General features: G+C 38.8%; 3 protein-coding genes across 5 annotated transcripts; 2 read left to right on the top strand and 1 right to left on the bottom strand.

Moving 5' to 3' along the window:
• The first annotated feature begins 7,043 nt into the window (after positions 1 to 7,043).
• Positions 7,044 to 9,162, top strand: LOC103981016 (histone-lysine N-methyltransferase family member SUVH2). Its single transcript, XM_009397624.3, has one exon. It carries the CDS (start codon positions 7,191 to 7,193, stop codon positions 9,126 to 9,128), a length of 1,938 nt encoding a protein of 645 aa, XP_009395899.2. The 5' UTR covers positions 7,044 to 7,190; the 3' UTR covers positions 9,129 to 9,162.
• Positions 9,163 to 12,969: 3,807 nt separating this feature from the next.
• Positions 12,970 to 15,684, bottom strand: LOC135635178 (uncharacterized). Its single transcript, XM_065146071.1, has 2 exons — positions 13,605 to 15,684; positions 12,970 to 13,521 (listed from the first exon to the last, which is right to left on the bottom strand). Exons 1-2 carry the CDS (start codon positions 15,135 to 15,137, stop codon positions 13,192 to 13,194), a joined length of 1,863 nt encoding a protein of 620 aa, XP_065002143.1. The 5' UTR covers positions 15,138 to 15,684; the 3' UTR covers positions 12,970 to 13,191.
• Positions 15,685 to 16,748: 1,064 nt separating this feature from the next.
• On the top strand, positions 16,749 to 25,221 carry LOC135635004 (beta-glucuronosyltransferase GlcAT14A-like). Of its 3 annotated transcripts, none has more exons than XM_065145789.1 (5): positions 16,749 to 17,494; positions 18,148 to 18,223; positions 18,342 to 18,457; positions 23,906 to 24,432; positions 24,858 to 25,221. In XM_065145789.1, exons 1-4 carry the CDS (start codon positions 16,891 to 16,893, stop codon positions 24,418 to 24,420), a joined length of 1,311 nt encoding a protein of 436 aa, XP_065001861.1. In that variant the 5' UTR covers positions 16,749 to 16,890; the 3' UTR covers positions 24,421 to 24,432; positions 24,858 to 25,221. The 3 variants fall into 3 exon arrangements, with proteins under 3 accessions (XP_065001861.1, XP_065001860.1, XP_065001859.1); XM_065145788.1 differs by lacking the exon at positions 24,858 to 25,221 and adding an exon at positions 24,575 to 24,801; XM_065145787.1 differs by lacking the exon at positions 24,858 to 25,221 and adding an exon at positions 24,572 to 24,801 and having other exon boundaries at positions 16,750 to 17,494.
• Positions 25,222 to 26,008: the final 787 nt, after the last annotated feature.

Raw genomic sequence — 26,008 nt, 5'->3', positions numbered from 1 at the left:
CAAACCAAAACATCAAGTTAGCCCTATCTAAGTGATTCGTCAGTTCACAACTACATTCCCTTCACCAAAAACATCAGAGACCTTAAGGTTAGAAAATTAAAGCATAATAGTATGAATGTCCTGAATGAGCGAAAGGATTCTTCATGGTGGAGTTGTATGCATGCAAAGAGGATCCACCAATAATTTAGCGTCTGTTTTGATTTGAGTTGTAGCAAAGCGTAGTCCTTCGAGGATGCCTACAACTTCATAAGAATAGTCATCTCGTGAAAAAAGTACCTATAACTAAAAAAGCATAAATAATATATATTGAATCACATGTTTTGATAATAAAATTAAATAATAAATTTGATAAATTAATATATTATTAAGATAAATAATACAAAAAATACTTGATCAAAAATTAATATATCCAATCATATAATAATTGAATATCACATTGAAAAATCAGATGTCGTAACGAAAGTGACTTATCGAAGGATTGAAAAATATACCGGAGAAGAGGGTGATTTATCCAAGGCTTGAACGATCATAAAAGAGACGCAAATCTTAACTTAGCTTATAGGAAGATCTTTAACACCGTAGAAAATATCATTCTTACGAACAAAGGGTCACGCAGATGGTTTTCATGCTGAAAGCGACTACACATGGAACCATCGGAGGACCAAAAGAGTGTGCATGCAATGAGCTGTATCATTATCACATTCTACTAAGAAATCTAGAGACTTATCTATCAGCACCGTTTGACGTTCAAGTACTCCTCAAGTTACACAAATTCTTCCCACTTTCTTTGGAAACAAAAAAGCGTTAACAATATCATTGGAGGAGTACCATCACGCAGGTCTTTCTCTTCTTTAAAGAAGCCATTAATTATTGAAGCTGATAAGGTCGACTTTATTTATAAAGTACAGTCACAATAGCTTTTTCTTTCCTCCTTTGAAATGACCCGTTCAAGAAAGAAGACGACACTGCGGATGGTTTCTGAGATTGTATTAATTTTTTATGCATAAAATTTTATTTTTTTTCTTTCCGTAATGTTGATCTCTTACTAAACTATAAAGATGATCCGACTTAATATTGGGTCAAGATGAATGCAGAGTCAAACTCGCCCTCGATGGGGATTCGGGAGACAAGTGCAAATGGGACTTAGAAGAGGAGTTGAACTTGCATGAACCTCCTTGTAAGAAAGACAGCTCGGTCCCTTTCATATCTAAATAGTCTTTAGATGAAGGGGATAAGGTGAATGAGAGCAAGAGTTTCACCTGAGGCTAATATGGTAGATCACATTCAATTATTTTCTTTGGATGTTTGCGAGAGTTCCACTCATTCCCTTTGATTTTTTGTGATAATGTTGGCATTCACGTGTAAGTTGTCGATGAATAATGAGCACTTTTGTCCTTATCAGATAAGGAAAAGAAGTATGCATGTAACATCACGAAGGACAAGTACCATCAAATAAGCCTAATCTTTTCTTCTTTTATATGATCAGAGATCAAAAGTAGAGAATAAATTGATATAAAAAAGGGATTAATTAAAGCTTATATGATTGACATGATACGGCTTGACTTGACTCATCCAATAATGGTAGATCACTATCACCTTACTTTATAAGAGAACCATCCCTCTTGACACCCAATCTTCACCGAAGGCTTCTCTCCACCACCCTACTACTATCACATCATCATGTCTTAGCAACACCTTCACTAGGATCCCAAGCAAGAGCACTCCTGCGAAGTCCACCTGACAAGTCATCGTGTCTTAGCAACACCTTCACTAGGATCACTATCATCTTATTTAATTATATAAGATATATTATAATTTTGATTAGATTTTAATTTGGGTTATCTATCAGTAGAAAAAAAAAAATTTAATTTTGATAGGATTTTTTATTGGGATGATCTTAATAGAAAGAACTATCCTAATTATTTATTGACTCTCTACTCTCGCTTATAAATAAATAGGACTTCCTCAAAACTATATATAGAAGAGAGATAAGAAATCAACTCTCATTTCTTCTTAGTTTTTTATTCTATCGCTTATAATAGTCTTACGAAGAATAGGAAAAGATGAGAAGCTGAGTCTAGTTCTCCTTACAGATCGATATCATTGCTTAATTTGGATTGAATGACAGTATATTAGCATATTAAAAGTAAGATATTCTGAATGATAATAAAATATATATATCATATATTTAACCTATTGTTATTTAATTTTAAATTCTAACATTAAATATATTCTGTATAATTACATAACTATTTTTTTATGCTTATAGTTGATATCAAAACCTATTTTGAAATCAAATAATTTATATCATAAAAGCATTATATTAGTTTTATGTTATCGCCCTTCAATTGCCAAGGGTGATCCGATCCATTTTGTTTATCTTGTCCACCCTAGTTGCCTGTTTGTGAGCGATGAAGGTTTCCTCGCTCATAAAGATGAAACAACCGATGGAAGGTTGATGCCATATCTTGGTCGATGGGATACATCGATAACTTATTATTGATGGTGACACTATCAAAGGTTGAGGCTTACTTTGCTCATCGGTCATGTCATAAGCACGGGCTATATAGGCAACAACATTACATACAATGACTGTATATACTATGGTAGTGCTACATTTGTCGACTCTCTTAATAGTGGCAGCAAAGGGGGTAATAGCCTTGATAAGGCAGTGTGCTACTGGTCGTGGCACTTTGGATGTTGCTAGTCATAACGCTTTGGGCACTATAATGACCAACCCCCTCAATGGCAAAGGGGTTCGTTCGCAGGTGGCATCACTACTTGCAATGATTACTATTGAGCACAATGGCAATGCATCACATGGTACAGGCATTGGCAACTAGGTTGGGGCATGATCGCTTGACAAATGGGCGAAAGCATCACTATATGTCGCAGCAGATGTATGACTTGAGCAAAGATGACTTTATTGGGCAAATACAGGAAACGAGTCATCAGCCAAGGAAAGGACACTATCGACCTTAGGTCAAGGTGCAATAGAAAAGAGGTCGATAGGGTGGCGGCGTAATGAATGAGGCATTATAAAAGGAATTTATGGGGAAGAGAGAACAACAAAGGGGCCGCTAGATGTCATGATGGATGAAAGGTGTGATAATGGGATTTGACATAAGCATATTGTGACGGTGGCTTTTAAAAGGGAATAGGTGGGTGGCAAATGATAGTGTTATTTCACCAAAAGCCACTAGAGCTCTTGTGCCGGTGGAGGAACACCCACTAGTAAGCAACCGACAAGCAAGATTGATAACCTTATTGTGGTAGTGTTCCCACAATGGATGTTCAAACGCGAAGCTATGTGATGGCACAATGAATGGTGGTAGCTTCCTATACTACTAACCGTAGAATAGAGTCACAACTCATAAGAAAGCACCAGTAATTTACTAAAAAGGTCCACCGGTGAGGAAGTCACACAACGACTTGCATAGTGGAAGGATTTTCACAAAAACGATTTTGACTTAATTTGATTAAAATTAGATATTGACGAAATGGGGATATATATGGTTTGATCAGAATTTGACCTGACTTTAACCAAAATTTAGACTCTAGATTATTTCAATTTTAACATAATCGATCAAAATCCAATTTTGACCTCTATGATCAATTTTGATCCCTTTGTCCATCTGATCAAACTTAATTGATTTTGGCCTAAGTACCAAAATTAGGATAGAGGTCGATTCAATCAACTCAATTTTTTTGACCCTTTTGGCTAATTTTGACTTGGTAAAGTCCTAATTTGACTCATTACACTTGGTTATTGATCAAACTTTAATTTTGATAAAGCCTCAAATTTAGCATCAATTTTGGTCAATTCTCAATTGTTGATTGAACTTGATTTCGACAATAGTTTGATTTGATTTTGACCACAGCCTAATTTAAACCTAATTTAATCAGAATTTAAGTTTTTTATGATTTTGACCTCAGTCAATATTCATTTGATTGAACCTTAATTTTGACCTTAGTCAACTCTAATTTTGCTTGACCTAGTTGAATTGATGTTTATCCCAAATTTATAAACTTAATTTGAATAGCCCAATTAAATAGAGTTAATTGATCTAATTTGGGGTCCCATATAGAATTTTTAAAAAATATAAATTATGAATTTCTTTTATAGTTTTTCTCACATGAAATATTGATAATTTTTTTATTTGCTTGTGGTACTTAAATTTCAATTATTAATTTTGGCTATTTATGTAGTTATTTATATGCATATTAAAAATATAAAATAATATTTTATTTTCATATAAAGGTATGATTTTTATTTTATCATGATTATAGTCATCATATAAGTTTTCTTTTATGCTGATTAATGCTTAATAATTATTATGATTATTATCTTATTATTATTGAACTATTTTTTTTTATAAATTATATTTAAAAAACAAATATTATTTATAATTTATATTCATAAGTTTTATGTGATTTGTAGATGCCAAAGTGACCTAAGATAATAGGCTTATTGGGTGTAAATTATAATAAATATTTTACCATTTATATGATATTTAAAATATATTTTATATTATTATATTAGCCTTATAACCACCAAAATAGCTTGGACTAATAAATTTATAAAATTATATTATAGAATTAATCTTTAATGATATTAACAAAAATAATATTCATAATGACACACATAATTAAGAGATTTAGATAATCCTAAAAATATATATACTTCAAATAATTATATGATATGATAGTATGATACTATTTTGGATATCTTTGTAATTTAGAGTTGTATACCTAAATATAGCAATACTATTTCACAAGAATGATATTAGTCTTTTATAATTGTAGAATCTTGTATATATCAATATTTCACCCAAAGGTGAAATAGAAATAATATTAGTAGTTCAACATTTATTAAAAAAATTAATATTATATATTATATATTTTTATTGTTATTATGGTAATTTTTATTATATTACTATGCTTCTAGTGTCTATATATATTTTTAATTAAATTATTATAAATGACTTCAACATATGTAATTTATATTAAGTATGATAAACCTTATCTAAACTTGTTGGAAGGATCACAAACTTAACTACTAAAAAATTTATATAACAAATAATTAAAATAAATAATTAGAAAAGATAGGTTTAGCTTTTTGATAATTACTAATAATATTTAGATTTTATTATAAAAAATAATATTTATATTAAAATTTATTAATAAGTCATTGGTTGACACCTTAATAAAAAAATTAACTATAACTTAATATTACGTCATTCGAGGAACTCTAAAATATATCCTCATTATGACTAAGAAGGTTACAAATATCAAAAATATTAGACATAGTGAGCTCTTCGAGTATAATTTATTCTTAATTCTCTTCCTTACTCATTTAAACTTTATTACAATATAAATAAAGGATAAGTAAAAATAAAATAAGCTTACTAGTTTATGTATTTACAAATAATTAAGATACTAGAGGAGTAGATAATAATAAAAGAAAGTTAAAACATAATTTACTAAATAAATTAGTTGAGTTTATAAAGGCTATACAAACTCATAAAAAATATTTGACCTCCAGGACTTCTCTTCCATTGATTGCGTCTCTTATTGTTGACTGAAACGTTTGATCTTTCTTGCCATGATTTTGCTGCCTGTAAGGTTGTTATTTATGTCGTTCATAATGTTGCTTGATTGAGCTTCCGCCGTCTTGATCCAAACTCACAGGGCCGGTCCGATCCAACCTAAATCAGGCCCATTTAAGATGACCCATTGGGTTCATAGGTCCATCAGAATTTAGAATCAGCATGTCTTATTGTTATAACCAGGTTCAATTCGGCCCCAAATTATTGTTCCTATTATTTATTCTGAAATATAAAGTAAAATTTGTCTTACTCAAATCGATTGATTGTTTAATTCACTCATTAAACGGGAATTATTATAATCTCGAACCAAAATCTAAATTGTAATTTTAAGCCCAAGTTGCATCAATGCCTTTGGCCATTAAGATAAATGGTCAGCCAATTTTATGGCTGATGACCATAGACTGCACCATTAGTAGGCTCGCATATGAAATCAGCACCTAATCCAATCGAGCGGAGGATTTTGATCTAACCAATCCTTTTTACTATTAGGCTTAAAAGTGAAGGGTAATACGGAAGATTTTTATTTTCAAAATGATAAAGATAAGATTTAATATCAAAATCTTGATTCAACAATCAAAGTGTTTACAAGTTAAATTGCCTTAAAAAAATTCTTTCACAATGTTGGTTAGGGTATGTTACAAAAAAGGACGAAAAGACCGAGATTATGACACCCGATTAACATAAAGTTAATTAAGTGAATGTATGATAAAACGAACAACTTACATGCACTATTCTTCCGATGACAACATTGATTGATGTAGTGGATTAGTTGATGCGCATTAGGAAGTGAAGCGCACTAATAAATGTTAGCTGACTAATTTGGATCAAATATAGATGGATAATGCATTGGCATATCCCATAGTATGTGAATGGATAAGGTGACAATGTCTGCATCCGCTTCTGCATATTGTCACACAATCAAGTTTGTTATGTGATACAACATAGTATTTTGTTAAATTCTACAGAAACAAATACGTGATTTGACTTGAGCATCGAGATATAACCTATCCATTTCATCAGCTGATTTATATGCTCATGTTCCATGTCATGACTGAAGTCGTTGATCCGAGAAGCACGTGGCCTACGTGTCCGAACCAATGGAAGGGCGGCTCTCCCGCATTTCGCGTGGGGTCCGGCAGTCGTAAATCGTTGTAACTTAAGTGGTGACCCCGTCAGCACCAGTGAGCATGTATGAGCACGACTCCGGTCAATCTGGCGCTCGCGGGAGAGCCTGAGGATGCCACGTTTCACAAGAAAGCTGTGGCGGGTCCCACTCGACGAGAAAGCTGCGGGATCCACAAGGATAAGCCGATGGCGTAAGACACGTTTCGAGTTATTGTGTTCGCTGGTTGGTCCGAGACAGATATTCGATGGCCGCACGAGTGCCGTCCCACACTCGTCGGACGTCGATCATGACCGAAATTACGTAAAAACCTTCCCTTCGCCATTTGTCCTTCCCCCTGCACTTTCTTCCCGTTTTGCCCCTCGCCATGGCCGGCCACTTGTCTGCTCCTTCTCCTCCTCCCCACTCCTGTTCGACGAAATTAAGTTGAGGTCCCTGAGATTTGCTGCATTCCTGCGATGACCCCCTCGTCGCCGCCTCCCGCCCCGTTCCCGGACCTCAACCTCAACCTCGCGCCGTTCCCCAAGGTCGAGCCCAAACCCGAGCCGCCCGATCACCACCCGGCTTTGCCCGGCCCGATCGGTCTACTCGACCCCCTTCACTCCACTTCCGGTCCGAGCCCTAGCCCCAACCACGACGCCGTCGACGATGAGAGAGCCGCCCTCTTCGCCGAGTACCTCCGCCTCGCCCGCCTCTTTGCCGCCGCCGCTGCCTCCGGCGATGACCACCACCACCTCTCCCTCGTCACCGCCCCCACGCTCGCGCCGACGCGGGCCGCCAACTCTTCCGCCGTCGTCGCCCGCAAGAAGCGGAAGATCCGGTCGGCGGATATGGTCCGCGCCTCCACCCTCGGCCTCCGCGACCGGCTCTACTTCCGCGACGTTGTCCGCCGGACCCGCAGCACGTTTGACTCTCTCCGCTCCCTCCTCCTCCGGGACGAGAACAAAGGCGACGCCTTCGAGGCGATCTGGGGCAAGAGGAGCCGCGCCGACCTCAAGGCCGCCACCCTGATGGGCGACCGCGACCTCTGGCTTAACCGAGACAGGAGGATCATCGGCGCGATCCCCGGGATCACCATCGGCGATGTCTTCTTCTTTCGCATGGAGCTATGCGTGCTCGGCTTGCATGGCCAGAGCCAGGCTGGGATTGACTATGTTCCAGCTAGCCGGAGCTCTACCGGCGAGCCGATAGCCACCAGCATTATTGTATCTGGTGGCTACGAGGATGACGAGGACAGTGGGCTTGTGCTGGTCTACACTGGCCATGGTGGCCGCGGTCCCAGCATGTTTAAGCATTGCACTGACCAGAAGCTGGAAGGGGGAAATCTTGCACTGGAACGGAGCATGAAGTATGGTATTGAAATTCGAGTCATTCGTGGTATAAAGTCCAATCGCAGCCCCATCGGAAAGATTTATGTCTACGATGGGCTTTACAAGATTGTCAATTGCTGGATGGATGTAGGCAAATCAGGGTTCGGCATATACAAGTACAAGCTTTTGAGAATTGAAGGCCAGGAAGAGATGGGCAGTGGGATTCTCAAGCTTGCTGAGGATTTAAAAGTGAATCCATTGAGTATGAGGCCAGCCGGTTACTTGAGTCTCGATATCTCGATGGGGAAGGAGAAATTTCCTGTTTCTTTGTTTAATGATATTGACGATGACCGAGAACCATTGCTCTTTGAGTATCTCACTAGTCCAGTTTTTCCTGTCGAAGCATTTCAAGGGAAGGCAAATGCTGATGCAGGAAATGGGTGTGAATGCATCTCCAATTGCTCAGCCAGCTGCTACTGTGCCCAGAAAAATGGTGGAGAATTTGCATATGGTAGACATGGGATTCTATCGAGGGGGAAGCCATTAATTTATGAGTGTGGCACCTTGTGCCAGTGCCCACCGAATTGTCCCAACCGGGTGAGCCAGAAAGGTGTGAGGCATCAGTTGGAGGTGTTCCGATCAAAAGAGACAGGGTGGGGAGTGAGATCATTGGATTTGATTCAGGCTGGGGAATTTGTTTGTGAATTTAGTGGCATTGTGCTAACTAGGCAGCAAACTGAAATCCTATCCACAAAAGGCCACTGTTTGGTGCATCCTGGCCAGTTTCCAGGAAGATGGGTGGAATGGGGAGACATCTCTGATGTCTTACCCAATTATGTGTCACCAAACTTTCCATGCTTGCCAGGCCTGAACTTCTCAATAGATGTTTCACGATCAAGGAATGTAGCTTGTTATCTGAGCCATAGTTGTAGCCCAAATGTGTTTGTGCAATATGTGCTATTTGATCACAATAATGTATTATATCCGCATGTTATGATCTTCGCCATGGAGAACATACCTCCATTAAGGGAACTGAGTGTTGATTATGGGATTGGAGATGAACCTGTGGGGAAGTTAACAATGTAGCCAATTATTGTTTAGAAGGTGATAAATTTTTGAAGTCACAAATGCTCTTTCTGAGAGCGTGTCAGCAATTTCCAAGGAATGACCAAATTGTTCGCTGGTAATTTTTCTCAATCTTGTGTTACATATTGGAGAATCTTTTCTCTTACCTTATTAATTTCCTGGAAAATTGACTAATTAATTATCAAGTTTGAGGATATGCACCGAATTATCTACTCTAGTGTCTATATTAATTGTTGTGGTGATGTAAGCCTATCCCTTAATTTTAGAAGTTCTTCAATTGGTATGCTTATATAGCTGTTTCTTTCTCATGCATATCTAGAATTCATAATTAAAACATGCAGATGGCAAACCTATGATGCTCTTTGGATATTAGCTGACAAAGAGTTTCGACTTATCATGTTCTTCATATGTGTATAGAATTTAGCTTTTTTTTATCCCCAACGACATCAATAAGAAGAATAAGAAGAAGCCATGATGCCTCATTTTTATGAGGTTGCCTGCATGGATCTTTTCAACTATGCTAATATATTTTTTTTCAATTTCAACATGTTAACAAAGTAGGAAACTCTTTCAAGTGCATTTTTCTTCTTAGATAGAAACTTATTTGAATTGGTTAAATGACTTTTCTTTGTAAAGAGAAAAGTGCATAATGAAAAGTTCAGGTCTTGAATTCTCAGCTTTTTAATTTACTTTATCATGCTCCACAATGAATTATGACTTACCAGTGGTATTCTGATCATTCACCTTCTCTATATTGTTTTATTGGACATGTAAACCCCAATTATATGAGGTTGCCTGCATGGATCTTTTCAACCATGCTAATATATGTTTATTTAATTCAACATGTTAACATAGTAGGAAGCTCTTTCTAGTGCATTTTTTAATTATTACATGATTTTTTTTGTAAAGAGAAAAGTACATAATGAAATGTTCAGGTCTTGAATTCTCATCTTGTTAATTCTCCGATAACTCTTTACTTTATCATGCTCTACAATAAATTATAACCTACCAGTGGAACTCTGATCATTCACCTTCTCTAGATTTTTCATTGGGACTAATCTACCAGTGTAAGGGGCTAATCTATGACATCATTTGACATACATATACACTTACAGCTGCTGACATGACGAATATACCTTGGGGATGCATTATTCATTTACATTGAATTTTAAATGATCTAAATAAATATTATTTAGGTATACTGGGCTAAAGATGAATCTGTGAATTTAAATATGATTGGACTGGTACATATGGATCATGATTTAATGGTCTGACAAGGTACGAGTAATGGGCCATAGAATGTGGTACCACTTGGCATACTACATTTTTATTATATTTTCAGCGATACTGGATGTTCCAGGTGGGTATATTGCTTGGTTTTATTTCACCTTTCTCTGACTAATTATCAAAATTGGTATTAGATCAGTATTTAAAACTTTAGTTGGCTCAATTTTCAAAAACATATTTTCCTTATGGGCATTATGTAAGAAGCTCTTTGTTTAATCACTTGCTTGTCATCTAATTCTTCCTAGTTTCTTATACCTTCTATAGCTTGGAAATGGTGATATGGTCCTCAGGTGGAGGTACAATTTGAACAAGGATCTTTGATAAGGAGACTAAGGACTTGGTAATATATAAACTACTGATTTTTCTGTTTCGTTCTAGGTAATTGATGTTGAGATTTGAATGCAAGAGAAAGATATCTTTATCAACGAAAGCTAACCAGGAAACCTGCAGGGATTTCTTGGTCGAGAGAGTTAACTAATAGGCCAGGGAAGAAGATTTTTAATGGACTATAATGCTATGTTATGTGCAATGTCGGAGCAATACTTTTTATGAGATACAAGTTCTCTTGGTTTCTTACACTTTCTGTCTGTCATGTTCTTTGTTTGTTTTAAGCAGATCAAGAAGTAGGGTATTGGCATTCTTTATGCCTAAGTGCTTTTCTTCATTTCTTGAACTTACATGCATATCTGGTCTTGCACAAGGTTTTAAGATTTTATTTTGTCAATGTATTTTAATGGCAAAACTCAACTCAATATGATTTGGACTATTAAGCGTTGGGCTTGCTTATTAACTGTGGTAACTGTTCAAAACGTTTTTTAAGCATGATGATATATAGCCATCATACTCATAGAAGTAAAGATGGAAGACTTACAGGATTCTGACAATGTTCATTGCCAAGTGCTGCAACATTTATGCATGAGGAGATGCAATCTCTCTATAGAGATACACCAAAAACTGCCAAAATCTTACCTTTCTTGTCATGGATGTTAATATGTTTGCCCATCCATTTTGAAAGAATATTTTATATGAATTGTTATAGGCAAGGTATTTTGTTACTGAATTGCTATGAGACATTAATAAATCCTTGCCACAAACCTTCTTTCAGTAATTCTCTGCAGGAAATCTAGCAAAATGGATCATGTTCCAGGTGCATTTATCCTGTCTATGACAGAGGTATGCTGCAAAGGGTATTATTCTTTCTGACTAATCATCATATATTATTGTTTGCTATAAGCACTAACTAAAACACTCTAATATAAATTGATACTCCGTACATGAGATGGAATATATTGTTTGTTGTGATTGAAGATACCAAGATTTACAATTAAAAGTTAGAATTTGTCATTGAAAGTTCAAGTTTATGATTCTTTGTTAGTGTCTCTTTCCTGGTAAATATATGGTGTAATGCTTACAAGATAAACAAATTTTTGCTATGCAACATATAATGTCAAAAAGTTTGTTGAATAATTAAAAAATAATATATACAAAAGATTTATGTTGTTAAGATGAGACGAATGTGTGGAATTACTAGGAAAAATAAAAAATATATTTTTATTCGTAAATAATTAGATATTATTTTAATAAAGGATAAGATGAGAGAAAATCATTTAAATGAAATAAGTATATACTTACGAGATCTCTATAGTAATAAAAGGTGAGATAATTAATATTATTAGGATGAAGAGTAATAAAGAAAAATCTAAAAATATCTTAATAGGAATCATAAATAAATACTTAAGTATTTTAAACTTAATTAAATATATACTTTTTTATATATCTTAATAACCACAAAAGTCGATCTCAAATTAGTATTATTATTATTATTATGTATGATGTCAAAAAGCTTCCAAGAGGTCTATTGTTCTCATAAAAGGAGCAGGTGATGTTGCTCTGGTAGGTCTTTCCACGAAAGCTTGGATTACAACAAAAGTCTGCAATCATTTTGTAACGCTTGAGAAGATGCACATCAATGAGGCAGCCACAAGATTTAGATTTGGGAGACTTGCATCGAACTATCCAGAATCAACTATGTTGATCACTTGAGCATTGCACGATCGTGTTCAACATTCCTACAAGGTGATGAACTGCAGGTATCCATTGGAACTCTTTGGACCATCATGTTTCTGTTCTATAAGCATAATAATGATTTGTCCAATGGCACAAACATACGAGCTCTCTGTTTTGTTTAGGAGCAAAGTAATTTTGAAGATCCTGGTTCATGGTTATCTTGTATCATCGTTCGGATCGATAGATCACATTAGCTGTTCCATCTTGCTGTCTTTAGCTTTAATGGGTCATCAAGATTTGAGCTGTGAAGTGGTTGATGTCAGTACTCACTTTCAATATGGAAGATGAGTGGAGAAAAATCTTTTGGACATTAGGTTGTTGGATCTTAGTAACTTCATGGAAAGTAAAAGATAACCAACCCTACGACCATGAGAAATAGAAAGAGTCCTCACCATGTCTTCCTGTTGTGTCATATAAATAACTGCGTGAAGGCTAAGTAGGATCTCGAGAGCCCCACCTGTGGGTTTACTTTAAGGAATGACAATGGTGGAGATTAAGCCAGCTTCTTCAGAGTTGAGGCAATAAGTAAGAAGTAACAGAGGAGAATTCCTCATTAGCATGACATGACAATGAACCTAAAAATTTTCAAGATCTTTAAATCACCGCCTGCCCAAGAAATAGAGTTCAACTTGCAAAAGAATATTCCAACAAATCTTAGCGCATGGACAGGCCACCTTGTCATCAGCTGTTGGAATGGATCGTCGACCATTCACCGATTCCGGCCCTTCACCTGCTTCGATTTGCTCGTACCCTCCTGCGTCTTCTTCCTTCTGGCTTCAGCAGTAGTCCAAGTGTAATCAGGTGGAATCCCAAACGGATCTTGTACGTCCTCCACACGGCTACCTGGCCCTGGTGAGGCGGCATAAGCTTGACGATAGGGCGCCTTTATCCATTGAATCCAGGAGCTTGATGCCTGTGTTTCTGGGGTCTTGCTCTCAGGGCTTGAGGGAGGTGTCCAGAACTCTTCCAATGGCTGTAGCTCCTCGAACTTGCTGAAGGTAACCAGGACACGGATGGTAGGCACAACTGGAATTGCAACCTGCATGCATTCATAGACTACCCTCACATAATGCACAAGCGACTCATGGAATGAGAAGAATGTGTGGTAGGAGAAACCCATACCTTCACCGGAAATGTTCCAGGAGGGAGCTTCGTCGTAAGAAGATCCCTCAGTCGACGAATTGCCTTGACCTTGTTCGCTAGAATGTCGAGAAGAGGCAATAGCTCTTCCGTCTGCAGTGGGAAATCAGGAGAAAGCCACAGAATAGGCCTCAAGCCTTTTCTGTACTCGCTCTCTTTGCTCGTTGCAGGCCTTTTCACGACTTCTATCGAACGCCTTTCGGGCCTACTCTGATGCCCAGGTGGAGAATCAACGAGGATAACGCTTGGAGGCACAGCCTTCCTCTGCCCATCTTGGTTGTGATTGCTGCCCCTCTTTCCCCAGTTACCAAACCAGCTTCTCCTGTCTTGTCTATTCTCACTATTTCTACTGCTGCTACTACTACAAGCATCCTCGACGGCCCTCTCCCTCGGCTCGTTGCAACTATGCCGGCGAGCAACATAGGCATCTGAGTGGACTTGGTCGAGCATGTCCGGGGATTTTACTTTGAGCGCACTCTCCAGCTGCTTCCGCTCCTCCTCCGTCAAGACATCCTCGAACTCTTCGCTCTCGGTATCGTTGTCATCACATGCCGAGAAGAACTCCTCGTCCGTCATGGCTCCCGGCACCTGCCGGGACTTCATGCTCACCATCACGTGATGCATTTCGTACACCTTCGCTTTCCACGGCCCGACCATTTCCGACCTCTCCTGCCTCCTCCACGTCAGCTGCGGAAGTAGCACGGCATGCGTCACGTCGATCCCCGGCCGGAAAATGTTCGTCTGGGACATCGCAGCGACTTCTTGCTGGACCTCCGCCTCCGTGGGGGGCGTGCCCGCTCCGTTCAAAGCGCTCATCACCACCTTGTCCTTGTGAGAGATCACGCACAGGGACCCCGGCGGCACCTTCCCGTCCTCCGATCCGTCCCCGAGGAAGAGGATGCTCTGGTCGGAGCGCTGAATCCGGAAGCCGTCAAATCCGGCCAGCGTCATGTCGGCCCGCAGGTTCGAGCCCCGCTTCCATATCTTGTAGGTGTCGGAGGGGGCGATCCTGGAGATGAAGGGGATCACGGAGCTCTCGAAGTGGAAGGTGATCTCCATGTAGAAGTCCCGCATCCGGCGCATGGTGGCGACCACACGCGGCAGCCGGCGGCACCACTTGGCCCAGGCGAGCAGTTGGTAATGGCGGATGATGATCTTGGCGAGGTTCTCCTCGCGGGCACAGATGGCCTCCTGGAGCGCGCTCCACCCCTGCTCGTTCTGCAGGCTATAGTCCGCGCCAGCGGCCATTAGCATCTCGACGGCGGCAGCGTCGCCGAGGCGGACGGCGAGGTGGAGCGGCGTCTCCCGGTCGGGGACATCGCGACGGTCGACAACGGCGGAGATAGCCTCGGCCTTCTCCTCCTCCGCGAACGACGCCGCCTCGGTGCGGATGGAGGAGGGGTCGGCGAGGCGGGGCAGCGCCGCGAGCACGCGCTTGAGGCCGGCGTAATCGCGCGCGAGCACAGCCTTGTGGGCTGGGCTGTGCGCGTACTTGGACGGATCCATCCCTGCCATTCGAATTCCTCCTCTTTCTCCTTCAGGGTTTCACCTCAAACTGTTCAACTATCAAGAAAGCAGATACGAGAAATCGATCTTTAAAAAAAATTGGATTTTTTTCAGCTCAAATTTGGAGAGACGCAACAACATCGACAGATGGAACAGCAAAGCGATCTGATCCCAGCAATACAGAGCAGACAAGTGCATGCTGTTGGGCCTTCTCATTCCAAGAAAATATCCATCTTGTATGTGCATTTGTACATGTGAACCAGAGATATAAATAGAGAGAGGGAGAGAAAAGGAGAGGGGAATCGAAGGAAGGGATGACCTCAAGAAGAGAACAAAAGCGATCCAAAGGAGAGACGGAAAGAAAAAGAAAGAGAGTGGAAAGTTCAAAGCTTCTGTAGATAAAAGTTATGCTCTCCTCCACCTCTCTTTCCCCCTTTGGCCCCCATACAAGAGATGATGCTGCAGCTCATAACTGGTAGGATCAATAAACTGTGATGGGACCAACCAAAGCAAGAGAAAGAGAGAGACGGTAAAACTGGGTATCGAGGAAGAAGAAACATGACTTCCTTTCTCCCTTTTCCTGTTCAGAGAGCACCGAAGGACACGCCAAAACATGAAGTGGCCAGATATGGGGGCCCGCATCAATCATATGGTTCGACCGGAGGACTGTTTAACCTTTGGTAGGGTCGTCTCTCCCTCCCACGGAGGGTCTGCATGGCACCGCACTGAGAAGAAGAGGGATGGTAAAAGCTGTCACACTGTTCTTGAGAACGGTGGCACGAGATGGACGACGGCCGGAGTCAAACATGCCGGTGAGTGAGCCCAAGTTGAGTTCCAGACCGTCTGGTTGAAGCCCAAAAGCCTGCCTCTCTCTCTCCCTTCGGCTCGCATATACGCAGGGATCTCATGTAACAACTCGTTTCATCGGAAGAAGACAAAAAAATATAGATTGATTTAGGTCCGATCGGTATATTATTCCTAATTTAAACTTAAATCACTGTCAATCCGTCGGCAATACAAATATATCACCATTTCATCTAAATCAATCATCAGCAATCCTAACTATAGTTATTAATAAGTTTTCTTGATTTCATCTAAAAAATCAATCATTAGTAATACTAACTACAGTTATTATTTTCTTGATTGATATTTAAGAGCTGTCAAGCTTAATGGGGTCCACGGGCCACATGATTTTTTATAACCCTAAGAGAGGTTTTCTTTTGTTATATAGGAGTTTAATTCATAGTATTATAATATTATATGTCCATACTATATTATAATATTATATAGGACAAGTTCTAAGAAAGGTGGGAATCGAAAGAGTTGGTCATTACTTTTATTTTTCTTTTTGGCTGGATTAATAGAAACAAACCCACACAAGTAGAATGTTAGGAGAATGTCATCAAGCATAAATTTGATTGCATACCTTAAGCATTCGAATGAAACCTTGGCGTTTGTTTGCCCATAACATTGCATCCAAATATCTCTCTCTGTTTTGTAATGTTATTTGACAAAGTAGATTATTTTATGATGATAAAGACTTATTTTATAATGATATAAGAAATTAACTGCCTTTTGGAATTGCTACTTCCTACCTCGCTATCACCTACTAAATTCCCAGGGAGATGGGAGAGAGAAAGAGAGAGGAGAGGCCACGATGATGTCAAATTGACAGGCCACGGGCTTCAAAATAGGTAGAAAGAAGGAGTTACAAGAAGGGGAATAAACCAACAAGACAGAGAGAAGGAATTCAAAGGAAAGAATGCAGTCTTCTTCTTCTTCTTCTTCTTCAGCATCTCCTGCTGCTGCTTCTCCTCCTCCTCCTCCTCCTCCTCCGTCATTCCCCAGCTTCCCCAAGGAATCCCGTAACCTCTACTGCGTTCTGGTCACCTCCCTCGTCTCCCTCTTCTTGATCCTCTCCTTCTCCTCCCCCTCCGCCTCCTCGCCCTCCTCCTCTGCCGCTTCCCACGTCCGATCCGCCTCCGCTACCGCCACCGCCCTCCTGTCCTCCTCCCCGCCGCCCCCGTCGCTCGCTTACCTCCTCACCGGCTCTGCCGGCGACGGCGACCGGCTCCTCCGCCTCCTCCACGCCGTCTACCACCCCAGGAACCTCTACCTCCTCCACCTCGACGGCGCCGCGCCGAAGGACGAGCGCGAGCGCCTCGCCCTCGCCGCCTGGAACGTCCCGGCCTTCCGATCCGCCCGGAACGTGCACGTCGTGGGGAAGCCGGATTTCGCTAACCCTCGCGGCTCCTCTGCACTTTCCGCCACCCTCCACGGCGCCGCGATCTTGCTCCGGATTGGAGCGAATTGGGATTGGTTCGTCACCCTTGATGCGTCCGAATACCCTATAGTGACCCAAGATGGTATGAATAGCTCCTATTCCTGCCTCGAAGATTCAGTTTTCTCGTGAAAATTTTGGATTTTTGCACCTGATGCCATGTTTAACACTCTCTCCTTTCTGGGTTTTCTCTGTGTGGGGGTGCGTCCGTGTCCTTATCTTTTCTTCCTACTACTACTACTGCTCAGGACATTCAAGAACCAAACCTTGCTTGCGTCAGTAATCTTTCAACACAACATGACTTCGAAGGTTGTAGTTGATGATAAATTTCCTCTTTTATGACATGAGGTCTGACTAACATTTCGTTTGGCTTGAAAATCTTGATATTTCACCATGCAACTGTATCCACTTTTACCAGGAAATAAACATAATAGAATTGTAGATCGCATTTCTTTTTATTAGATCTGTGTTAAAAACTGGCTGTTAGTCTTATAGCAAGCAAGAAATGGTGCCTTTCTAGGCAAATTTAAGCGGAGGTGCTGCAATCTGCTAGAATGTGCTTCAGTGTAATTGGAGTTGCAACTCCAAACCATAAATAATCTGACATTTCGTCACTCTCTTTTTCTCTTAGAAGCTCTTCAATTTATTGACATAAAGATTCGCAATGGCTAAAGTTTGCCCTAAGCATATTTTTAGGTGCAATACTTGCTATTTGACTTTGCTTTTGTTATTTCTCAGATCTTCTTCATGTATTCTCTTTCCTACCGAGGGATCTCAACTTTGTTCAGCATTCCAGTTATATTGGTTGGAGAGAGTACGGAAGCTTCACCTCCTATTTATTATATTTAATTTTCCCCTTCTGTATTTGTCTGATGTGTTAAGTTTTTTTTTTTTTCTCATGATATAAATTCTAAATGAGATTATTGTGTCAGGTCGCGGCAACTGAGACCCATTATTGTTGACCCTGGACTTTACCTCTCTTCCAGGACAGATATTTTTTATGCTACTCAGAAGCGTGAGTTGCCAAATGCATATAAGTTGTTCACAGGTTGGTATCGATCAAGTTCCATCAAAGTATGTAACTTGGAGTAGTATGTTTATCTCAAAAATACCATGCAGTGCTTTTGTAAAATTGATGTGTACTGTTCTTCGGTGCTTGCATGTTCACACGTGTCATGTAATATAATTTTCATTTTTGGACAAGAAATAACACAACTCAGCAACCATGTTTGTGCCTTGTGATTTGGTTAGTGTAATACCTTTCCTTGTCAACCTCCAGCTACTTCCACCTCTAGAGATTGAAAAAATTCTCCATTTCCTCCCTTTCCAAATTAACATTTCTGTTCTCTTTCTCGTATTTGATATTGTCATCATGTTCTCCATCATCCTCATCCTCCTCTAATAGTGTTACGTTGATTCATTAAGATATAGGGCAGCCTGACAAGTCCTGATCTGTATGGGGGAAGGACTCGACGACATTGAACCTTACCCCGAGTAGATTTACGACTTCACATAGGAGTTGTGTCTTTTACTATAGAAAGTTATAAAACCAAAAAGAAAACAACCCTTATTGCTTGGGATCAAAGTACCTTAAACAAGGAACTGAGCAAAGACTTTGGGAGCACAGGTGCTCGGACTTCTTGCACTCAACGTGCAGGTTTCTCATGGCAGAAAGCTTGCTGTTAATTTCGGTTATCTTTGTTTCTTCTCCCTCTCTCTCTTTCGTCCAGAACGTGATTCTAAACCAGTTGGAGCTTGCAGAAGATATCTGCTTGAAACGGAAGAAAGACTCGATGCCACTGGGTTGCTGCTGGAAGTCGAGGAAGGCGCAGCAGCAACAAGACCGGTGGCTGTTCTCTCACAAGTCCTGCTGCCGAGGAGGACTTGAGGCAGATCACCTTCTTCTGATCTCTCCCTTTCCTACACTTGGCCGAAGGGCTTTTGCTAGGGCAGGCTGAGAAGGGCTGCTGCTTTCGATGAAGAGTTTCTACAAGGGGCTGCCGAAGGCTAGAACTTTGTGGTTGTGACTTTATGCATTAGGAGGCTGTCGACTCTTCAATATATAGATTGAGGGTAGAGCTCTAACCACGTTAGGACTCCCTTCTTTGGCTAGGGCCAGCCCCTTAGTGCCGTCTGGTTGGTGAGCAAGTCCCCTCCAGTCTGAGTAGGGCTCGGATTGAAGGAGCTGATTCTTTAGGTTAACCTCATGCCCTTCTCCCAATCCAAGTGACGTTTGGATTGAATCATCTGCAGGTTGGAGCTGATGTTGGAGCTGGTTGAATCTGACTTTTGGGATTGGGATTGACCTCAAGTTGGGTTCAACCAGATTTGGATTGAATCGGAGTTCGAGTCGAAGTCTGGTTGAGTTGAATTGAAGTTCGACTCGAACTTGAGTTGAGCTGAACTTGAGTGAGACTTGAGCTGTGTTGGATCTATTCCTTGAGCTCAGATTCAAGCTTTGTTCAGTTGGATTGGGATCAGCTTGGAGTTCAACTCGAACTCTGATTGAACTGAATCGGAGTTTGACTCAAAGTCGGCTTGATCGGATCAAGTCCGATCCCACCTTTACATGTTTTGAGCATGTCATTGTACCCACCTTTTCTGTTCATTGTTTGGTGTCTAATTGTCTTTCTTCGACACCTAAATTCATGAGTAAGAGGTACTATAAGATTTCAGTAATTTCATTTCATTTATTAGTCGACTGATAAGACTACATCCATAATCTTAAATCTTCAATCCAATCCCTGATGATGATAATTAAGCATCTTCCTAAAATTCCCATCCTCATTATAGTTAACCCAGATTTTGTTGTATGGAGCCCATCCATCCTATGATCTTGCAGATTTTGATGTAAAAATCTGTTGACGAGAATTAGAAAGCAGCACATTGAGTTATTACTTAGGCTGCTAAATAGAAGGATACTTTCCTAGCTAGCTATGTAAAAATCTCCTCTTCAGAAAGACGATGTTCTTTCTAAATCATGAGAGACTGAAAGATGCGGGATGCGGGAGGAGAAAGTAGTAAAGCAGAGAGAAAAAGAGGAGAATAACCTCTAAAAACTCAACAAAACTTTGGGTCCATCATGAAAGAAAATTGTTGCAAGACAAGTTATATGCTAACTTCTGATGCATGAATGGACCACAACTAACACAATTAAAATTTAGAATTTATTTGTTGTCCAAATTGCAGAAAAGATTACTATTCCCTGAAAATCAGATTTTCACTTTTATTGTCAATGGAATTAGCAAGAAGACTACTAAAGGTTAGATGCAGCAAGATCTTCACATGTGCAGTAAATAGCAGAGACAAAGAAAACACCTGCTTTACTGAGAATCAACCAGAAAATTAGCAAACCTATCGCCAATAGCTTCTCAGCTTTAGTGGAAAACATATTACTATTTCTATGATAATAAATCCGTAGACTAGTAAAAGTTGTTTAATGAGGCAATGACAAAAAAACAGATGTGGAACAAGAGGAAAAGGAAGTAACTGCAGAGAGTAATTGCCATGGTTTAACTAGAGTAGTTGATGTAGAATGAGTAGTGACAAAAATTTTTCCTAGTAATAGAGGAATAGAAAAAGAGAAAAGAAAGAAAATAATAAAGAGATGATAAGAAAATGAAAGATAACTACCAGACTCACTCTGGCTCAAGGAGAATGTTCTCAGGATGAAGGTCTCGTACCACGGCACGTCTCAAACGATGGAATCATATCATTGGAAATACAATTGTGACCTCACACCACTCACACACAAGGTGAGAACCAACTCAATTCATTGATTATCTTTCGATTTTTATATATTACGATGTTATATTCCTTTTTTTTAGGCTCAAGTATAAGAATAAAAAGAAAAATATAGAAAAAAAAGACTACAATCGTATTAAATCAAGTATATAATATGTTCTCTTTGAAGAAGGTAATAATTTTGACTTGATTTGAGGAACAATCTTCCTCTAATGATATTCTTGATTTATAAATTTCCATCCACGAAGAGATGAATCTTCGGTCAACATTTTCAATCTTCAATTAAGAATTAATCTGATTTCTTCTTTTTTATATTTATTTATTTACTAAATATCTCTAAACTAATAAAATGTATTCAAATAACATATGAACTAAATTGCTCCTGCATCTGGGTTCGAATAGCATTTAAGATGAAAGACTATAGATAAGGCAAGCAAAAGGGAGAGGAATATCGAGGAAAGAGAAGTGCCCAAAAGTAACTCAATTAGCATATAGTCTAAGATATGGATTAACCTAACATTCTATTTCAAGGGCACTGGCTTGAAATGACTTGCTTCAAATGAGGAAATAACTCATCAAGTATGGAATCCTACACAATCATATCTAGTCAACTCTTTGAAAGAGGAAGTATAACTGTTCAAATGAGAACCTCTCTTCTTTTGTCAAATTACTCAAATCAACTTCACAGTGTGACTAATTTAAATCAAAGCTTAATCTGTACATGGGCTCTAGTGTTTGTACATAGACTTCGTGTATGTAGTGCATGCCTTCCAACTTGTAGGATGAATCTGAAAATACTGAAGAAGAACAATGTAATTGGTGGGTCAAAACTTTTTCCTGTTAATGAAGCTGACAATGCTAGGAACATTATTTCCTTTGTCATGATTATTATAGAAACTGCACCCCAACTATTCTTCTGTACAAATATACTCCACAAGCATTGAGCTTGTGATCTCCAAGCAGTCTCAGATCTGAAAAATCATAAAGGATGATGCTGTATATGAAACTTAAAGCTACTAGCCCTCAGATTTATTTTGTACCATGTCACAAGCCCCGCTCCATGTAAATCATATAACTTGTAGGTTATTTTGATTATTACAAATGCTAAGAAATTACTCTATCAATTCTTTTCAGTGAGGTCAACATTTATGGCCAGGTTGACCTATACGGATATTGACACTGAAAACATTAATGTCTTCATTTTTTGTTGTTGTCAAATACCGACACTGTTAAAAAACTACCCACGTCTTGGTACAGAGCATATTAGGCTTTTCAGACTGTTTACACTTATTTATGTTAATATATTGTACATATAGGACATATTTTATATGATTCTCATAATGTGTTTAATATCGACAACTTTACGTTTTTTTTTACATTTGACTTCTTATATATGTATTTGGAGTATTTTGGTGAATCTTTGCTACTCTTATAAATGATTGTTATACTTTTTACAGAACACATGAATGATGATCTTATTTCTAAGTTGTACAATGTAACCTAATCGTGATAGTGATCTAATCATAGAATTATTAACTGACACGTGACTCATGTCAATTCCATGATAATAATCTAATCCTGATGTTTGGGGTAGTCTTTGCTACTAATATAAATGATTGTTATACTTTTTACAAAACACGTATGATTATCTTAGATCCTAAGTTGAATGTATAAAATGACAGTAATATACATTTATTAACTGTCATGTGACTTATGTCAATACCATGTCATTTCCAACTTTTCTAAATTTTGACCTGTCAATGTATCCTTATCTAGTCTTATTCCTGTCCATGCTTCATAAATTGGCCATCCAAGTGCTTGCACTTGAATTGGTGAGAGTTGTAGGAATACATGGAATATTGGTTGCATTTTGTTGGAATGGTTCTGTGCATGACTTCGTCATGTAAAAATGAGTTGTCTTGCACTGGGAAAGAAATAATGTATTTGTATACAAAACTTGAAAGGTGAATTGTCAATAATTTGGCTTTAAGCTTCTTGGTCACACCGCAAGGATGATTTTGCATGGGATTTTGTGCTAATAGGTTGATTTGGTTGCTGTAGAGCTTCATAGAAAAGACTCTAATTGCATTTTAGGTTGATTAGGTTGTTAGGGCATGGCAATACAATTTTTTTATCATGATTTGGACTATAGTACTTAGGATCCATGTGTATGTTAGATACATGTGAATCTTTCATAAAATATATTGATTAGATAGATCTCTTGACTCTATATTTGAGTCCAAATATATAAGGAAGTCAATGCAGCTGGTGACTGTTTATCCAGGTTTTTGAGTCTTTCCAGAGATCTAGTCTACCTTTCAGTAAACCTAGCAATCTGACACAAGATTCTTGAGAATCACAATCAAGCGGAAATTCTTGATACATTAAGGATTGATGTGCAACAAGTAAATTGCTTATTCTGTTGTTATGTTTCTTCTTATATTTGGAGTACTTTGTATGTAAAATCACTTTATAGGCACTGGTTCTTTGTGGTAATGGTCCTCTGACTACTGTCATCTCCGAAGTCTGGATATTTTGTTTCCATAATCCACTTTCATTTGCTAAAGTTTGCTTTTTTCAGACAATTTCAGAAAATATCTGAATAATGTTTTGAAGAGAATTTTGTTTGAGATAAACAAGGTCATGACATGCTCATCATGCAGTTTGTATTTTGCAATTTTATTGCTTTTCTCTTCCAATTAATTTAAGAGAGAAGGAGATGCAAGAAAAGTTACTATGCATGCTGGTGCAGGTTCTGCTTCTGTTATCCTCAGTCGGAAGTTTATAGAGTACTGCATATTGGGTACTGACAATTTGCCAAGAACTCTTATGATGTACTATGCAAATACGCTGTCATCACACACAAACTATTTCCAAACTGTCCTTTGTAACTCGCCTGGATTCAATAGGACTATTGTCAACCATCACCTACACTATATGATCTGGGATGCATCTCCAAAGAAGGAACCCCGTCTGCTGACTATGGATGACCTTAAAAACATGACTATAACTGGAGCAGCATTTGGTACAAGGTTCTCTAAGAACGATCCTGTTCTTGACCACATTGATAAGGAAACTTTGAGCCGGGGTCCTGGTAGGATAGTCCCTGGAGGCTGGTGTTTAGGTGGAAGCCGTGGGGACCCATGTGCTGTTTGGGGTAATCCTGATGTTCTGATTCCTGGACCTGGGGCAGCACGGCTTGCAAAGATTATTGCAGATCTTCTGTCGGATGGAAAGCTACGTTCTCAACAATGTATATGGAAGTGATCCATGCATGAGGTACATTAACTGCTGTAAGATCTTTTCATGCTTTTAGTCGCTATTGTTTTTGTTTTATCATATAATGATGTCTCTCAATTATATGCTGTCATTTTGATCCATTACTCAACCTGAATGCCAACATCATCCTCTTTTCCAGCAGGTGACTCTTTGCGTCTTCTGCTCCTTGGCCTTACGAGGAAACATGAAACCACATCTTGGTTTTGTAATTTTGATCTCCAATCTTCAATTTGGGAGCTGCATCATCTTATTTGTTAACTCAGCTTTTGAATACATAATTCTAGTTCTCAATTTATCAGATCTGGGTTCTGTAGAAATTTATTCTTCAATGTCCAAATAGTGCTAATCAAAATGTGGATTCTGTTTGAAGCGCTTGAGAGTATGGCAAGCCAAACTTGATCTTTCACTCCGTCATGTCATGACAGGCTTCCTTGACCTTTGGAACTCCATCAGCAGCCAGCGTTTCTCCTTGTGGTACAAAAAGGGGAGACATCTGACATGGTTTATTTCTTCCATGCTGGAGTTTATTTCTTCAAGAAATGAAGCTACGGTTCAAGCTCTGTAAGTATATGTTCTGTGCATGCTGAATCTTGTAACATCACAAAGCTCCTTAGTAACCAGAAGAATCAGATAAGACTGTAAATATCTGAACAACCAAAAACTGGTAATGATTCTCAAATTCGTGGTGTATTTTTGTCTTCTCCGATGCATGGAAGAAACATTTCATATTGAATGTGTCCATACAATATGATGGTTCGTAAAAATGAGACTCTAGATTGCAGATTTGCACTTCTGTGCCTTATTTCCTCCTCCGTGTGACTTCACCACCTCTCGATTCTTTTCAACTCCCCGTTCCTCAAAACTGTCCTTCTCTGCTCATCGACTATCACAAGCCACGCCATTGCTGTGTCCATCGTCCCCGAGCTCTTCGGTCTCAGGCCGAGAGAACTGCTGGTCTCATTGTCTCGGTGGAAGTTGGGCCATCGACATGACAATTCATCACTGCAACGTAATAACTTTAAGTAGCCAAAGTTAATGAACTCAAATATGCATCATCATTTTTTATTTTTTTTTTTATGGATCGCTTACAAATTCAATTATAAGAATATATTTTTTCAAACACTATTAACAATCAATATAATAAAACTTAAATTATTAATTATTATTAATTATTATTTTTTTATTTTTTTCTCTAATCATCAAGTACTTTATACTATAATACATATTCTTACTAAAGAAAACTACTACGATATCTCACAAAACATCAACAACTTAACAATTGAGTCCAATCACATCAAATCCTGAGATAGAATTTCGCAGTCATAAAACTTAATTAGTTATCTCAAAACACGTGATAAAATCAACTTCTATCAATTAATATATGTAATCTATCAATTATATCACGTATTCAAACATATGAATACTTACGTATCTTTATATATGTGTATTCATGGAAAGTAAATAAAAGGACAATTTGAAATTCCTTTCTATTAATCAATAATCTCAAAATTCAATTATATTCATAATATATTTTATCTAATTAAATAGTATCATATAATTCAACACAAGAATCCAT

Source organism: Musa acuminata, chromosome BXJ3-4 (genome assembly GCF_036884655.1).
Source record: "Musa acuminata AAA Group cultivar baxijiao chromosome BXJ3-4, Cavendish_Baxijiao_AAA, whole genome shotgun sequence".
Lineage (NCBI taxonomy): Eukaryota > Viridiplantae > Streptophyta > Magnoliopsida > Zingiberales > Musaceae > Musa > Musa acuminata.
The sequence above is the reverse complement of the archived record's forward strand: the minus strand, read 5'-3'. Positions and strand labels throughout refer to the sequence as shown.

Excerpts from the sequence above, each read along its gene's own strand:
- LOC103981016 (XM_009397624.3), top strand. The coding sequence starts at position 7,191 with ATGACCCCCTCGTCGCCGCCTCCCGCCCCGTTCCCGGACCTCAACCTC.
- LOC135635178 (XM_065146071.1), bottom strand. The coding sequence starts at position 15,137 with ATGGCAGGGATGGATCCGTCCAAGTACGCGCACAGCCCAGCCCACAAG. Across the intron at positions 13,522-13,604 it reads CTGGAACATTTCCGGTGAAG|GTTGCAATTCCAGTTGTGCC; the intron begins GTATGGGTTTCT and ends GAATGCATGCAG.
- LOC135635004 (XM_065145789.1), top strand. The coding sequence starts at position 16,891 with ATGCAGTCTTCTTCTTCTTCTTCTTCTTCAGCATCTCCTGCTGCTGCT. Across the intron at positions 18,224-18,341 it reads AGTTATATTGGTTGGAGAGA|GTCGCGGCAACTGAGACCCA; the intron begins GTACGGAAGCTT and ends TTATTGTGTCAG. Across the intron at positions 18,458-23,905 it reads TGCATATAAGTTGTTCACAG|GTTCTGCTTCTGTTATCCTC; the intron begins GTTGGTATCGAT and ends ATGCTGGTGCAG.